The following is an 18040-nucleotide window of genomic DNA, read 5'->3' as shown; positions in this document are numbered from 1 at the left end:
CGGAACGCGAGGCGACGGTTCGCCGAGGCAGATATTTCTTCTTAGCACGAAAAAATGAGCCGTGAATCGTCTGATATCGGTAAAATATGACAGCATTTTTTTTATTGGAATTTAAGCAGCGTTCAAGTCGGATGGGGCGGGGTGATGTTTAAATTCCGGTAGAAAGAGAGCAAGAACACGGGTGAAGCTAAATGGGTACCAGAAGGAATGTAGACCTCGCTACCTACGTAGCTATTGTATCAGGGGATCTGAGAAGTTTTTAACGCGTTCTGTAAAAGGGAGGCGGTTTAAGACGGACTGGGGAGATCGCAGGCTGGAGAGCAGCGTGTATTTGCGGCGCACATAACAATGAGGACGCTATTTGCATTCTGTTGTCTCTTCTTGATAACGAGAGGAACAGATCCGGCGACGGAGGGCAGGTCCCTGAAAGACAACAACAACATGAACGTGACGGCCGACAGTAACAGAAGGTATATACAAATCGGGGACGGGACCTCCCAAGAATTTGAGTTTCCCGAAAACACTAAGGGCGTGATTGTAATCTCCAGTCAATACCGAAGCGCCGTAAGTACGAAGGGCCGCGAGAGCTGGAAGCAGACGGTCAATGTAAGCTCCTTGGACTCGGAGGTTCTTTCCATCCTGAATGTAAGTGACAGTCATGCGGGACCCGTGAAGAGTTTCATTATCAGCATAAGGTCTGGGTTGCCGGGTCGGGCACAACTGCTCATCCAGCTATTGGAGTTGGACCAGGATTCTTTCCCTGTTGTAATTGAAGAAAGGACAGACTACTGCATCAGGGTGGCGCCTGGAAGGGATGACCCAGCTGCCCGGCTCATACAGTCAGGCGTGCTGTCCCACTTTTCTGAGAACCCTGTCCTATTTGCCTTGCTGCCGCTCATCTTCATCAACAAGTGTGCCTTCGGGTGCAAGGTAGAGGTAGAGGTGCTGAGGGGTCTCCTGCGGAAGCCTGTGCCTCTCCTCTTGGGGGTCGCAGGGCAGTTCCTGGTCATGCCACTGTACGCCTATGGTCTGTCCAGGCTGGGCTCCTTGCCAAAGGCCCTCTCCCTGGGCCTGGTCATCACATGCTCTGCCCCGGGCGGCGGCGGAGGCTACCTCTACAGCCTGCTACTGGGCGGGGACGTCACCCTGGCCATCTCCATGACCCTGGTGTCCACAGTTGTAGCTGCAGCAGCCATGCCCCTGTCCTCTGCCCTGTATGGCAGGCTACTGGGTGTCCACGCTGCCCTCCACGTGCCCTTTATCAAGATCCTGGGCACCCTTCTCTTCATTGCCATCCCCATCTCCCTGGGCATGCTGGTGAAGCTACGTCTGCCCAAACTGACCCGCGTACTGCTGGCACTGATCCGGCCCTTCAGCTTCGTGCTCATCGTGGGCGGCATCTTCATGGCCTACCAGATGGGGGCGTCTATCCTGGCCAACGTGAGACCTCAGATAGTGGTCGCGGGGGTGACTGTGCCCCTGTTTGGGCTGCTGTTAGGGTTTGGGATGGGGAAGCTGGCAGGACTAGCAGTGCCACAGAGGAAGACGGTCAGTATTGAGGTGGGGGTGCAGAACAGCCTCCTGGCGCTGGCGGTTATGCAGCTGTCGTTCCGGCGGGCGGAGGCTGACTTTGCGTCCCAAGCGCCCTTCATAGTGGCGCTCAGCAGCACCTCTGAGATGCTCCTTATCGTCCTCGGTCACTTTGCCCATCGAAAGTTCTGTACCCCCACCACCCGGACTGAAACCTGATTGTAGACAGAGTTTCTGTTCTAAACCAAACCTGTGGAGGTCCCAGAGTGTTGGCTACAAACACACACAACAATATGAAAACAATCATTGACTTTGACACTGTGTACACAGGACAGCGAATGGACATTATAAGTATGTTTTTTCTATCTTCTTGAAACCAAAGGCCTTTTCCCGCTAACCCCCTTTTTTTCTTTCTTTTTTTAATGAGATTGTACTGAAGAGTACCTCATGTATATAGGCCGAAGAAGAGAAATACCTATAAAAGAAAATATATTTTTCTATAAAACATTTTTGTAAATGAAATTATTGATTTGTATCATGTTTACAAGAGGTCTATGTGTCAAAGGAATGGGAATGGTTTTGAAAACTGATTGTTTGTCGGATGGAAATGTATGGTGTTTGAAAAGTACCGGTACTAAGTTTTTTTGTTCTGGATTCAAAGATGGTTTTCTAAGAGTCCATGTACTTTATAAAGAGGAGACATAAAAAAAATAAAAGCATTCATAAAAGCAGTCTTGTGTTTGTCCAAGGAGGATCTTTATTTAAAGAAGGAATCTTAACACTGAGACGTACTAAAGTAAAGATTGTGCTGCAGCACAGCTGAGCGATATAGCCAGTACCTTTGTTTCTGAGGGTGTTTCTGTGACAATATTTGCCTGTGCGTAATATTTGTGGACTGATTAACAGGTTTCTTTGTGTGTGCCAATGTGAGTACATTTGCATGTCTCTTTGCATTGTGTATTTGCATTTGTGTTAAAACAATCTCATAACACATCTATGTTTGCATGTTATGTGGTTACCTTTTTTAAGGTCTAATGTTTCTAAGCCTTTTTACTCCTGAAATGGAGGTTGTAGTTTTCAATCCATTTTTTTTGGTGTAGTTCATAGGTCTTTGTGTGAGCGGGCATGTTATGACTGGAATGAACGTGCTTTTCGGCATGTGTTGGACTTGAAATATGCTCATACAGTCATAATAGCTGCCTACTGGTGCTTTCAGAAAGTATTCACACCCCTTGCTATGAGACTCAAAATTGAGCTCAGGTACATCCTGTTTCCATTGATAATCCTTGAGCTGTTTCTACAACTTGATTGGAGTCCAGCTGTGGTAAATTCAATTGATTGGATATGATTTGGAAAGGCACACACCTGTCTACATAAGGTCCCACAGTTGACAGTGCATGTAAGAGTAAAAACCAAGCCATGAGGTCGAAGGAATTGTCCATAGAGCTTCGAAACAGGATTCTGTTGAGGCACAGATCTGGGGAAGGGTACCAAAAAATGTCTGCAACATTGAAGGTCCCCAAGAACACAGTGGCCTCCATCATTTTTAAATGGAAGAAGGTTGGAACCACCAATACTCTTCCTAGAGCTGGCTGCCCAGCCAAACTTAGCAATTGGGGGAGAAGGGCCTTGGTCAGGGAGGTGACCAAGAACCTGATGGTCACTCTGCACTTTGACAGACCTCCAAAGTTCCTCTGTGGAGATGGGAGAACCTTCCAGAAGGACAACCATCTCTGCAGCACTCCACCAATCAGGCCTTTATGGTAGTGTGGCCAGACAGAAGCCACTCCTCAGTAAAAGGCACATGACAGCCCACTTGGAGTTTGCCAAAAGGCACCTGAAGACTCTCAGATCATGAGAAACAAGATTCTCTGGTGTGATGAAACCAAGATTGAACTCTGGCCTGAATGCTAAGCGTCATGTCTGGAGGAAACCTGGCACCATCCCTACGTTCAAGCATGGGGGTGACAGCATCATGCTGTGGGGATGTTTTTCAGCGGCAGGGACTGGGAGACTAGTCCAGATCGAGGGAAAGATGAACGGAGCAAAGTACAGAGAGGTCCTTGATGAAAACCTGCTCCTAGAGCGCTCAGGTCCTCAGACTGGGGTGAAGGTTCACCTTCCAACAGGACAATGCAGGAGTGGCTTCGGGACAAGTCTCTGAAGGTCCTTGAGTGGCCCAGCCAGAGCCCGGACTTGAAGCCGATCGAACATCTCTGGAGAGACCTGAAAATAGCTGTGCAGCCACACTCCCCATCCAACCTGACAGAGCTTGAGAGGATCTGCAGAGAAGAATGGGAGAAACTCTCCAAATACAGGGGTGCCAACCTTGTAGCGTCATACCCAAGAAGACTCAAGGCTTTAATCGCTGCCAAAGGTGTTTCAACAAAGTAATGAGTAAAAGACCTGAATACTTATGTAAATGTTATATTTGAGTTTATTTTTTGTACAAAAATTTCCCAAAACCAGTTTTTGCTTTGTCGTCATGGGGTATTATGTGTAAAGTGATGGGGGAAAAAACAATTGATTCCATTTTAGAATAAGGCTATAACGTAACAAAATTTGGAAAAAGTCAAGGCGTCTGAATACTTTCTGAATGCACTGTATGTATTCATTTTCTGGCAAAAGCAAAACTGACACCTTAGGGGAGTGAACGTTTTGTAAAAGGCATTTTTGTACGTTTTTTTTCCCTTTTACACCACTCATGTATTTGAAATACTGTGTTTCTCTGCACATTTGTAGTGGGAAACGGCATTGGAGCTTGGTTTTGGCACAAGACGTGGGAGCTCAGGAAAGTAGCATGTATGCTAAAGTCTATGGGCTGAACTCCGTTGTTTGAAGGGGTTTTTCAATATTCACATACTTCAACTGCTGTGCGAAGTGGGGAGCCACTGTATTTTGTTTTCCTGTAAATGAGACGTGATAGTTAAAACAGTCAATTAAGATAACTCAACTACCCCCAAAATCATTAACTGTTTCCTTATTCCTGTCAATTATTGACACTTTTCTATTGGAAAACAGGTAGGGGTTTATGGGTAAAGTTGTATTTTGGGAAACAATAGTAAAATCCTAGAATATTTTTGTGGCAAGTCCATCTTGTGTTAACATTACAAATTGCCATATACTGAAAACCTGTTTTGTTTTCCAATCGCAACTAACCCTAATCTAAAACGAATGGATTAACACACATTGAAGATGATGGGAAATGTTTACATGACTCTGCTTACATTGTGTTCTGGACCCTCCTGTACAGTGTCATAAGCCTTGCATATCAATTACACTCAGATGCACAACATATCGTCCATTTAATTAATATACCTGCTGTTAGACCTATTTTTAGCCAAAGGTATTTTAAGGATTTGAAGCTTTGCATGAAAATGATGTAAATTCACATGGTGAGTTACAATCATGCCACTACCAATGGGAGTCATCAATTTTGTCAATGCATGCATGTCTCTTTCCCTCTCTCACTGCCACGCACCTCCTGTCTGTAATTTCAATGAAAGGATCTACAGCTGCTCAGCCTCACTTGCAATGGTAATTTGACCTTTGATAACCACAGATTTCAGCCCATGCATTCCACCTCGTATTTGGCTGCACAGAGACAGACGGAGACATAGGGCCTAAGCTATTTCACAGATACACACTATATACTCTAATTTACCTGGTATGATATTTCTCTTCTTGGTGCTACAGAGCCATGAGGTTACCATATGAGCTGTGTGGTTTGTAAAATCCTACGCAAACTAAGCAACGTGCCTCTTTGTAAGTTGTACTTTGAGGAAATGCCTAAAGTGTCACTTCCATTAGAGAAATGGGTGAAAGTACCTGCTGTGGGTGCAAGGACAGTGTCACGTCCACTTGAGCGACAGCTCAGATTGTTTCTCCCAGGTAACAGTGTCCACTGTACTTTATAGGTTGACAGGTGATTTCCTGACACTGTTCCAGCAACTGCAGTATTTACACTTCCTATGCTGTGGTTTAGTGACACAATAGGAAAAAAACACTTAAAAATTCATGAGACAGATGGGATTACATTTTAATGAGTTGTTTTCACCTTCTATGAGCAGGTTTCTTGCCGCAGTGCCAGGGTGTCCAGGAAAACATGGGTGGAATTCCCAGGAAATCCTCAAAAATATTCTCATTCATGTGTGCTTTTATCTCCAGTAGGCCTATTTACTGGAACGACAAACAAAGGAAGACTGTCTGAAGGGCATACAATTCTCTCATCTTATGTTCAAACTTTTGCATATGAGCCATTCTCACACAAAATAGAGACAGATACAATTATGAACCAGGACTAGTCTCATCTGGTCCATCGACGGTATGGATGGATAGCTCATAGTCATAGCTGTACTGAAATTGCCTTCAAGTCGATGTTCTTGCAGCATTGGTGCTGTCAGGAACAACTTAACAGAGGAACATTCTGTTCAGTGACTAAACAATGTGTCTATTTAGAGTAATAAACTGTAGTACCTCACATTACTGCTGTCGCAGACACTTTCATCATCCCAGTGACAGTGTAGCTCTAATGGACTAGCTGGTGCCATTTACCTTCAATGGATCGATCAGCAAGATAGACAGAGACTGAAATGTTAGCCTTGCCAACCCTGATAATACATTGATCTGTTTGTCCCATGTCCTGTCTGAGGAGATTGATCTTTAGATGGTCATTAAAATTGCCTCTGTTCATTGTGTTAAGATTCATTTAATCAAAATAATTTGCTATTAGTTTGATTTCATAAATACTTTTGGATGGATACATGTTGGATCAGTGCGGTTGGAGGGAATTTATTTTCCTGTTAATACTGAATGTATTATTAATTATTAAACTTTACGTATTTCTTACTGTATTTTTTTTATTTTGAGTGGCAGCCTACAGGTTCTGTGAACTTATAATGTGAAATGGAAATGTACCTGTAACATTATCCATTTTTCCCATTATTTTCTGCAGATCCTCTCAAGCTCTGTCAGGTTGGATGTTGAGCGTCACTGCACAGCTATTTTCAGGTCTCTCCAGAGATGTTCGATCGGGTTCAAGTCCAGGCTCTGGCTGGGCCACTCAAGGACATTCAGAGACTTGTCCTGAAGCCACTCCTGCATTCTCTTGACTGTGTGTTTATGGTCGTTGTCCTATTGGAAGGTGAACCTTCACCCCAGTCTGAGGTCCTGAGCGCTCTCGAGCAGGTTTTCATCAAGGCTCTCTCTGTACTTTGCACCGTTCATCTTTCCCTCAATCCTGACCAATTTCCCAGTCTCCGCCACTGAAAAACATCCCCACAGCATGATGCTGCCACCACCATGCTTCACCGTAGGGATGGCGCCTGATTTTCTCCAGACGTGACGCTTGGCATTCAGGCCAAAGAGTTCAATATTGGTTTCATCAGACCAGAGAATCTTGTTTTTCATGGTCTTAGAGTCATTTAGGTGCCTTTTGGCAAACTACAAGTGCGCTGTCATGTGCCTTTTACTGAGGAGTGGCTTCTGTCTGGCCACTCTACCATAAAGGCCTGATTTGGTGCAGTGCTGCAGAGATGGTTGTCCCTCTGGAAGGTTCTCCCATCTCCACAGAGGAACTCTGGTGCTCTGTCAGAGTGACCATCAGGTTCTTGGTCACCTCCCTGACCAAGGCCCTTCTCTCCCGATTGCTCAGTTTGGCTGGTTGGCCAGCTCTAGGAAGAGTCTTGGTAGTTCCAAACTTCTTCCATTTAAGAATGATGGAGGGCACTGTGTTCTTGGGGACCTTTAATGCTGCAAAATTGTTTTTGGTACCCTTCCCCAGATCTGTGCCTCAACACAATCCTGTCTCTGAGCTTTACGGATGATTCCTTCAACCTCATGGCTTGGGTTTTTGCTCTGACATGCACTGTCAACTGTGGGACCTTATATAGACAGGGGTGTGCCTTTCCAAATAATTTCCAATCAATTGAATTTACTACAGGTGAATTCTAATCAAGTTGTAGAAATATCTCAAGGATGATCAATGGAAACAGCATGCACCTGAGCTCAATTTCGAGTCACATAGCAAAGGGTCTGAATATTTATGTAAATATGGTATTTTGTTTTTTATTGTTAATACATTAGCAAACATTTCTAAAAACCTATTTTCACTTTGCCATCATGGGGTATTGTGTGTAGATTGAGGTAAAAAAATTATCTAATCAATTTTAGAATAGTCTGTAACGTAACAAAATGTGAAAAAAGGGAAGAGGTCTGAATACTTTCTGAATAAAGTGTACATATATTATTATCTTCCATTCACCTCACATCAGTCTGTATACATCCAACTATGTATTGTGTTGCAGCTGTGGTAACGGTGTTGGTGCGAGCTGGTTTTGACCAGACCATGCAGGACGCTCTCCCTGGTTTGCTGTTCAGTGCTGGATGACATGCTCTCCTGTGAGTTTGAATGTCCCCTCTCATTGCAGCTCGAAACTGCATTCAATAGACAGAGGCTTTATCTTATCCAACTGCTAATATTAATTTCTGAACCTGTGTTGTTTTTAGGTGTGCTGGATACTTTGGATAGCAAGCAGACCCTGCAGTCTGGTGAAACAGCAGCTGAATGATGGTGAAGTGGAAAAGGCTGCTAATCAAACAAAATTATAGAACATGCATAATAATCCATAATATTCACTCTTGTATGTATCTCTTTTTGTTGGAAAAGGGTAAAGATGTTTGATGCTTCCTTGTGTGGTGTGTCTATCACCTGATGCACTGCGCTGTTTCTTCTCCCACTCTCTCTCATACACTCACCTACAGACTGAAAGTTAAAATCACAGAATATGTTATCATTGACATCTCTTTAATATAGGGCCTCTTGTAAAACAGCCATCTATATCATCTATCTCATCGCTGTTCTCCTCTACCTATATTCTACATAGTATCTGATGCCATTGCCATGCAAAGAGAGTGGGGCTTTGCTAAAAACCTGCATACTGTTGACCTCCTTGTTTCGTAATGTAAATGGCTTGTGCTCTGCTCTGTTCTAAAGAAACATCTATAAATACCTTAGTACATCTATAAATACATTACCATGTCTGGTTAATGTGAGCTGCTCTTCCAAATATGTATTTTGTCATGTAGTTGTTTGTGAGGTATTGTGTGTATGTGTGTGACTGACCACATACATCTGAAGTGAATGATGATGTACCTGTGGGTGTGAGTTATGACATTAGGGTGTTTTTACAGGACATTGAAATTGCAGTAGTGTACGTTAAAACCGGTCTATAGAATAACAAGTGTGAACCTTATAATAGAGCGTTTTGATGTGACTGTATCTGTGGTGTGATATAACATCTAGCCCTTTCTCTTTCTCTGTCCTAGTTGGCAGTGATATTCAAGGTAGAGGAGCTGCTGTCTCAACTGCAGTAAGTACTGGAGACTCATGAGGTTAACTGGAAGCATGTGCTCTTCCTGTCTCTCCACCCTGCTCGTGTACAATCCAAACACCCAGCCAAGCCTCAAAGGTACACACACACACACAGACACTTAGTTATTTCCAACAATGCTCCAATGGGCTCCCGAGTGGCGCAGCGTTCTAAGGCACTGCATCTCAGTGCTAGAGGCGTCACTACAGACACCCTGGTTAGAATCCAGGCTGTATCACAACCGGCCGGGATTGAGAGTCCCACAATTGGCCCAGCGTCGTCCGGGTTTGGCCGGTGTAGGCCGTCATTGTAAATAAGAATTTCTTCTTAACTGACTTGCCTAGTTAAATGAAAGTAAAATAAATCATTAAAAAATGACATTTCTCTCTTTGTACATCAGAGCTCCTGTCCAGGTTCCTAAGCTCAGGATTTGAGGGGTATTTGTTTTATTTAACCTTTATTTATCTATGCAAGTCCGTTAAGAACAAATTCTTATTTACAATGAGGGCCCACCCCCGTTCAAACCTTCCCCTAACCTGGACGATTCTGGGCCAATTGTGCGCCGCCCCATGGGACTCCCTCTAGCACTGCGATGCAGTGTCTTAGACCGCTGCGCCACTCGGGAGCCCTTGACTTGGAGAACATGATCACTGCTTTCCTCCTGGCCCGTAAGGGTGCACTGGAAGGGCCTGGTGTTTTCCTCCTCGTACAGCGAGTGGTTTAAGGCTAGTCCCCTCAGAGTTGAGTTAGTTCTCTCCTGTCTTCCTGGATATGTTTCGGCGGTGCCAGCAGTTACCATTGGAACAGTAAGAAGTCTGTGGTTTTCCTGCTGAAGTTCCTGTCGGACATAGTGTCCTTTGACCTCCGCAGTACCTGAAGGTCAGGTGACAGATACTCTGGCTCTGCTTTAACACTTTACTGCTGGACTGGGCCTTTAGTCTGACTGGTTCCCTTGCCAAGACCAGACTGGCTGACCTGAAGGTAGGGCCTAGAGAGTCACTGAACCAGTATGTGAGGCGTATATAGATCAGCTGAGACAATCCAGTTATTCCAATGTAACTAACTCTGACTGGTGACTTACCATACCACAAACCCTCTCATTCAGCAGCTCATTCATCTCCTCTCCTCCAGCTGTATAAACAGGGTCCCCTCTCTCTGTCTGCAGGAGATTGGCCTTTATGAGGATGTCGCTGGGACAGGAGCTCTTGTGCAGGTTTGAGCGCCCTCTGCTGGTTGCATTTGTGTGCCATCTCTTCAATTCATGTTTTTCATGTGTTAATTATGTGTGTATCAGTCTGTGTGTTTGTGTGCAATCTGCCTTATCAGCCCCAGTGTCAGGCGGGTCAGGATGTGGACAAGCCAGTCTCTTTGTTTGATAACACAGGAAGGATATCTGCCACAGTCATCATGGAGGCCTGGTAGGTACCCTAAAAATATAGCATCAACGTGCTACATAACGCACACAAATCACCTATTGAGATCAATGTACTGATGACTTACATATCATATTGTGTTCTGCACTGTGTCTTTTTTTATGTGTCGCCACACTTGCACTCTTTTCCTACTCCAGCATTTTCAGAAGGCCATATTTCCTGACTCGTTTTCTCCCTGCCCTCCTAACTCCACGTGTGGTAAGACTTATGCTCTCTTGCTTTGAAATGAATGGATGTTATTGAATGGTGTGTTCACATGCTCTGTCCAGGTATTGTATTCTTTGTCTCTGTCCAGTCAGCTGCATGTAAAGCCTGATATCAGGATGAATTTCATAGATTCACTCAATAAGTCAGTTCTGGTATTCACACTCACAGCCATACAACTACTGACTGACCACACAGTTTTCTGTTATCGCTTTGAGTCTGATACAGATGTTTTGTGTATGTTGATTCCAGTTGTTTGTTCAAATAGTTCAACAAAAACACACATACAAATCAAACCAGTCTTATTATCTTTGACTTGACAGAGTTGTCTGGCCAGGATCTGCCACACGCTGATTATTGTGTTCCCTGAACGTGCTGAGGAACTGGTCAGCCAGACAATCATCAAGCTTTATGTAGATGAGTCGACTTCCCCTAAGCTGCACAATGAAGTCGGAAGGAATGCCAGGAACCGCCGTCTGTCCTCCTGTCTCTGCATTTCTCCCTCTCTTCTACTGTTTTTCTCCTCTGCTCCGTCTCAACTATTTAGTTTCCTACTCTATTTGTCTGTCGTTCTAGTTATTTCTAATGCCACACTCATGTTTCGGTCTGTCCTGTCTATGTTCAGGTGGAGAACATGATCCTCAGGAGGTTCTGCCAGAGACTTTTGGATGCCTCCGGAATAAGCCCACCAAATAATACAGAATTGTCACTACTTGATTTTCTTTCCAGTCCATCTGCATATAGTTGTGTATATTATGTTCTTCTTAGCCTCCACAAGTGTAACTGCAAGTCAGTTTAAAACTGCACTTCTCTCCTTTGAGCTTAATGTGCTCTGTGACCCAAGACCGAGCCCCTGGGTGTCTCAGTTTGTCAACATCCTGCTGGGACACAGACAGCTGCTCACTGCCCTCCTGCACCGCATGTGGGACCTGCTCCACAACAAGGTGTCCTTATATTTTTTTATCTGTCTCGCTCTCCATCTAATTTTCCCTCTCTCTCGCTCTCTCCATCTCATTTTCCTGCTCTCTCTCTCTTTCTTACCCCCCTCTCCTTTTTCTTATAGCCTCTAATAGTCTTCTTTTTTTCTTCCCTATGGGGGGGGGGTCATTGAGTTGTGCACCTTCATGCCTCCCAGGCTCAGTGCCCCCTCGTGCAGCTGTGCCCACCCCTGCTGCCCGTCCCTGTGTCTGTTCCGGAGGCCCTGCCCTGCCCTGCCCTGCCCTGCCCTGTCCTGTCCTGTCCTGCCCTGCCCTGTCCTGTCCTGCCCTGTCCTGCCCTGCCCTGCCCTGCCCTGCCCTGCCCTGCCCTGTCCTGCCCTGCCCTGCCCTGCCCTGCCCTGCCCTGCCCTGCCCTGCCCTGCCCTGCCCTGCCCTGTCCTGTCCTGCCCTGCCCTGCCCTGCCCTGCCCTGCCCTGCCCTGCCCTGTCCCGCCCTGCCCTGCCCTGCCCTGTCCTGTCCTGTCCTGCCCTGCCCTGCCCTGTCCTGCCCAAACCAACATGCTCTCCTGTGTTAGGTGGGTGAGACTGGAGAGGGACCCTCAGCAACTAGGATGACATGATACTAATTATACAGTATATTGTAAATCAAAAGACACAGTTAACTTTAGCTCAATAGGACAGTGCTATCATAATATGTATTTATGTGGACTGCTTTGTTTTTGTTGGCCAGATTCTGCGTGGCTGCAGTGTACTATGGGCTCTGCAGGATTGATTCACAGTTTGAACCGCAGCAGTAGTATAATCCCTGCATCCACAATAAAAAGGTACCGGTATGCACATCATTTTCCCAGTGTCACTGAAATGATTGTTATCACCCAGCCACACTCTGAGATGCCCGTTATGCAAGCAGCAGGGGGCTGCTGTTTTAGCAGAATGTCACATACGCCTACAGTTGTACCTCTCTGCTTGACTGCACAGAGACATGTCCTGCCTAGCCCTGAATTGGTGTGTGTGCATGTGCGCGTGTGTATTTGCAGATGCTGTACCTAATTTCCAGACTAATGCCAGATGCGAGGAGGTTGCCGATTTGAAGCGAGTGGGGAATCTGAGCATGTGGAGGCAGACAGACAGGGTGAGCAGGAGAATCATGGGTTGTGGAAGAGTGTTTCTGACACAAATACGACTAGGAGGAAATCTGACTTGGCGCTATGGAAACACGCCCCCCTTCCGTCTCCTAGTAAAACTCCCAGAATACCAGGTGAGGCAACAGATTAAAACCTGCACAGTCTAAAACCTTGTCGTAAAGCATAGACCTCCTCAAAGTTGTCCGTGCCCCTTTGGAACACATTGGCTGATATTGATGATACATTTTATAGCCATTTGTTGTCTTTGTCAAGTTGTCATTTTCAGAGTGGCTTGCAGCTGAACTCAGAGTGCAAAGGAGTGAGGATGCCCTGTCTGACCCAGATAAGTGAAGCACATGCCTTAATAAGCAACACACAGATTCATTTTGGTATATATTGATGTGTTGAATATGTAACAGAGCCTGTGTGCAGACGGGGTCAGTATTGGACTGATCTGTAATCCAGATCATTCTAATTATCCAATAGACATTGTTGAAGTCAGTTCAGTATCAGTATTGTTTGAAATCAGAGTGAAGAGGACTCTGGACTGTGAGACCATCATGGAATATATCAACTAGTATCAGGTGTGTCCATATGGGGGTTAAGAGAGGGAGGGACTATAACAGAGCAGGATGATTCAGTTAGCTACAGTCTGAATACATGTGTGAATCCATAGTTCAATTCTCATCATGACCAAACCTGTCGAAATCAAGACCCTTATTTATTTTTACAGAAATACTATGATGTTTCCCAGATTTGATTATTATTGTTATTCTGCGTTTCTTTGTGTATCAGAAGAAGGGCAGCTTCCAAGCTGGCCTGCTGCACTACCATCTCACAGCACACTTCTTAACAGTAAATTGGTTCCATTCTTAGATTATTAACTGTACTGCTATAGACATGGGTAGGCCGTCTTAACAACATATTGTGATCTTTATCATAAGAAATTGGAATATCTTCCCTCTTTTTATTTTTCATAGGCTGTGCTCGTGGCAGGGGCTGTCCCCTGAGCTGTAACTGTCCATCAGGAGAAGTGAACAAAACCAAATCCCTGATCAGTCTTCACTGTCCACTGCTCCTCGTCTCTGCTAGTGTACAGTACATTATACTACCAGGAACACATCTGATTGTTAGTCTGAGGTGAAGTACACCTTAATCTGAGAGTTTTAATATATGATGCTGACTGAGTGTAATTTGTGTGTGTGTGTGTGTGTGTGTGTGTGTGTGTGTGTGTGTGTGTGTGTGTGTGTGTGTGTGTGTGTGTGTGTGTGTGTGTATGTGTATGTGTGTGTGTGTGTTGGACAGCACTAGTGGGGCCGTCTCTCCCCTGTGTTGGTGTCTCTGGTGTCGCCTTACTGACGGACAGCCCCTGCCTCAGCAGCTGCAGGTCCTGGCTGAAAATCAATCACTTGTGGGCCTATAGATAAAACAGGATCATGTGTACATGCCTGTGTATATAGAACATTTACTGATAATACTCCTATACAAACTAAATGTTTACTTTTATTTCAATGTTATTTTTGAGAGTGATGATTGAGTTCATGTGCTGTCTCTTTGGCAGTTCAAAGAAGGGGTGTCATGCCCTGTTCCCTCTGCCCCGCCCCTCCTCCTGGCAGCCTGTCTGCACTGTGTATGGGAGGGCCAGGGGAGTGGCCAGGGGATTGGCCAGGGCATCAGGACAAGCCTGGAGATGTTGGGACAGCTGGCAGAGCAGCACAGACAGGTGAGGACACTTCTTTCCCTATCATAAAGTTTTTCAAACTCAACCTAGATGTTTTTTCAATAGATTCACTAGCCATGTTTGTAAGCTTTGACGGAGTGGACACGTAACACAGCCATTTGAGAAAATCTTTTTCACACCACCTAAAGGACACAGGTCAACGTGCAAAGAAAAAGAAACCCACACATACGTAGGTTTCTTAATATATACAGTTGTGGCAAAATATAGTGGCACCCTAGTACTTTGTTAAAATTATTCCTTATTTCTTCTAAAATAAGTTGACATTTAAAAAAAAAGTTTGGTCTTCACACCTTATTGAATTTTCAACATTGCAATTGGCAACCCAAAGCTAGCACTTGGTTGCACAGCTTTTAGCCAAGATAACGGCTAACAAATGCTTATTGTGGCCATCAATGAGCTTGCTGCACCTTTCTACTGGCACTTTGGCCCACTCGCAGCAAACTGCTGAAGAGGGGTGGCCTCCACCAACTGCTGCTTTCAGATTTTGCCATAGGTTATGGATGTGATTCAGATCTTGACTCTTAGCTCACCACTCCAGATCAGTCCAGTGCTTCTTATTGAACCATTCCAGGGTGCATTTTATGTGTTTTGGGGGTAGTTGTCCTACTGGAAGACCCACAACCTTGATCAGAGACAGTTTTTGAACACTGGGTTGAACATTGCAATCCAAAACACCTTCATAATCTGCTGATTTGTATTTATTATGGATCCCCATTAGCTGCTGCCAAGGGACCGGCAAAATTAAGGCAGTTATACAATTTTAAAAACATTAAAATGAAAACATCAGGCCCATACTCCACTACCACATATCTACAATGCAAATTCCATGTGTACGTGTGTGCATAGTGCGTATGTTATCATGTGTTTGTATGCATGTGTCTGTGCCTATGTTTGTGTTACTTCACAGTCCCCGCTGTACCATAAGGTGAATTTTCACCTGCTTTTTAAATCTGATTCTACTGCTTGCATCAGTTACCTGATGTGGAATAGAGTTCCATGTAGTCATGGCTCTATGTAGTACTGTGCGCCTCCCATAGTCTGTTCTGGACTTGGGGATTTGGATGGACTCTGCCATTCCTGTAGAGTATCTTCTGTTTCCAGGAGGTGTCAAAGTTAATCTATAAAAGTGACTCCAGCAGAGCTCCAATAATTTTAAGACGTCTTGCACACTGTCAAGGCCCCCAATACCAGAGGCAGCAAAGAAAGCCCACAGCCCTATCGAACATCCTCCATAATTGATTGTAGGGAGGGTGTTCTTTTCTTTGAACGCTTCATTTGAAAGAAATTGGGAATTATTTTAGAAAAGTGAAAAGGTGTCCATATATTTGGCTGCAACTGTAGGATTCTTGGAATATATTATTGGCTCTCACATGCTCTGCACTAACCTTTGGCTTCACACAAACACAGTTTCTGATTCATCATTCAGGAGCAGAGACACTCAAATGAAAAGGGAAACGACTCAGCAGTTTTCTATTAGAGACATGTGATCATTGTCACGAGACTCGCTTTTAAGTAATTAATTGGGGAAACTGGCATGTAGTCTCACATCGCCCTTCTGCTGCCATTTCTCCCCAGCTGCTGGTGTTTCTGCTGTTCCTCTGTGTGATTGACCTCCTCACAATTTTTCTCACACCCTAGGTACACTTAACACATTTTTGGCATATAGCAGATGCTCTTATCCAGAGCATTTGTCAGTGCATTCATCTTAAGATGGGACAACCACATATCACAGTTATAGTAAGTACATTTTCCTCAAAGTCAGTGCTAGTAGGGTGGGTGGGAAAGGTGGGGGCGCTGTGGGATTTTGTCAATGCCAGGAGTTTTTCCTGGTTAGGTTACATTGTCAGGGAACTCCTAGCCCTACATACTAAACAATGTAATGGTAATGTATTCAACAGACTAAAACACCTTTTACACTAACAAAACACCACATAACTGTAATGTTTATCATACAACATTTTGTGTCTCTGATGCTATATTGGGTATTTATATATTGTTTTTTAAAATCAAGAACAAGGCCCATACCAGCCTGTAGCCATGGTAACATTAGAGGAATACACAAGACTGATGCCTTTATCCTTTTACAGGTATATTTACTTGGTCAAACTGTCAGTGCTGTCCTCAGTGTCATCCGTTTTCTTGTTTATATGAGAGTTCTGTATGTGTATTGTGTTCCCTTCCAGCCTGGTCCCCCATCTTAACTCTGAGATGTTGGAGAGGACATTGAAGGCCCCAGGGTTCCTGTGCTCTGCTACTCATCCCTTATCAAGCTCTTTATGGATGGCCAGACTTCTTTCCCTGCGACCGAGCACCCAACTGATGAGGTGAGCTTACACAGATAATCATGTTTAATAATCATACATCTACACTATGGTTGACTGGTATGTGGTCAACAAACTACTGACAGTAGCATTTTTCTGAATCTGTGTTTTGGTCTCACAGATGGACCCCTCCCAGATTCTGACCCGGGCCCAGTAGGTGCTTCTGAAGACTCTCTGACATCCCCAACATCAGCTGAACCAGGTAACACATTAGTGCACTGACCACCCAGCGCAAGGCTGATCTTAGTTTGTGCAGTGGCGGTTCTAGACCATTTCAACTGGGAGGGCCAAGCTGGGGCCAGTTATACTGTTAGAGGGGCCAGTTACATTAGACGTTATTGTTGTCATATCGTTTTCTTCACTGCATTGCAGGAATTAGCAGGCAAAAGACCATGTTCATTATGCAGATGCATGTTGTATAATACTGTTGTGTTCCGCCTAAAGCAGTCCCTCTAGAAAATGTGTGGGTTAAATTAGTGTTCCGCGTTGCCACTGTTTAATAACGGATGTAAAAAAAGAACGATAGCAAACATTTGTTATGTAAAAATGATTTCTTACTCCACATTTAGGAGGGCCACAAGGGGGTCCAAAATTGTTGTCACAGGGGCACCGGCCCCCCTGCCCCCCCAGAACTGCTAGTGAGTCTGTGGCCCATAGAGTAGGACTGGGTTGAAATCAGCTGGATATGACATAATGATACATTTATTAAGATTTCACAAACATCAAACATTACACAAATACAGCCTATAACTTTCTGTGCTTCACCTCATGTCAGACTCTGCTTTTTACCAATAGCAGATTGATATACCATTGTACTTTCTTTGACCCACATAATACCCTATTGAGTGACCCTCTCTCTCTTCCATTCCTTAGCTGGAGGTCTTATGTGTTGACCTGGACCTGGCAGCAGCTCTGGTCTTTCAACTCAGCCCTTCCAGCCTCAGCCAAGAGTTGGACTTCTTCTGCGTTAGGAAAGTATTCAGACCCCTTGACTTTTTTCATATTTTGTTACATTACAGCCTTATTCTAAAATGGATTCGTTTTTCCCCTTCAATCTACACACAATAGCCCATAATGACAAAGCAAAAAATATATATCACATTTACATAAGTATTCAGACCCTTTACTCAGTACTTTGTTGAAGCACCTTTGGCAGCGATTACAGCCTTGAGTCTTCTTGGGTATGACGTTACAAGCTTGGCACACCTGTATTTGGGGAGTTTCTCCCATTCTTCTCTGCAGATCCTCTCAAGCTCTGTCAGGTTGGATGGGGAACTTTGCTGCAAATCTAGTTTCAGGTCTCTCCAGAGATGTTCGATCGGGTTCAAGTCCGGGCTCTGGCTGGGCCACTCAAGGACATTCTGAGACTTGTCCCGAAGC

At 44.7% G+C, this 18040-nt stretch overlaps 1 protein-coding gene and 1 long non-coding RNA gene across 3 annotated transcripts; both read left to right on the top strand.

Annotated features, from left to right (window-relative positions):
• p3 (P3 protein) lies at nt 1–2261 on the top strand. The gene is given in 1 exon segment (NM_001141914.1): nt 1–2261. A coding segment is annotated over 1 exon segment (1401 nt). The 5' UTR covers nt 1–348; the 3' UTR covers nt 1750–2261.
• Nucleotides 2262–11976: 9715 nt separating this feature from the next.
• Nucleotides 11977–17892, top strand: LOC106573676 (uncharacterized). 2 transcript variants are annotated; one of them, XR_006759741.1, is made up of 7 exons: nt 11977–12732; nt 12872–13738; nt 14160–14321; nt 15978–16076; nt 16523–16663; nt 16782–16862; nt 17534–17892. It is a non-coding gene; the product is annotated as an uncharacterized lncRNA (long non-coding RNA). The 2 variants fall into 2 exon arrangements; XR_006759740.1 differs by lacking the exon at nt 15978–16076.
• Nucleotides 17893–18040: the final 148 nt, after the last annotated feature.

Source organism: Salmo salar, chromosome ssa16 (assembly GCF_905237065.1).
Source record: "Salmo salar chromosome ssa16, Ssal_v3.1, whole genome shotgun sequence".
Classification (NCBI taxonomy): Eukaryota; Metazoa; Chordata; class Actinopteri; order Salmoniformes; family Salmonidae; genus Salmo; species Salmo salar.
This window is presented reverse-complemented; position numbering and strand designations above follow the sequence as displayed.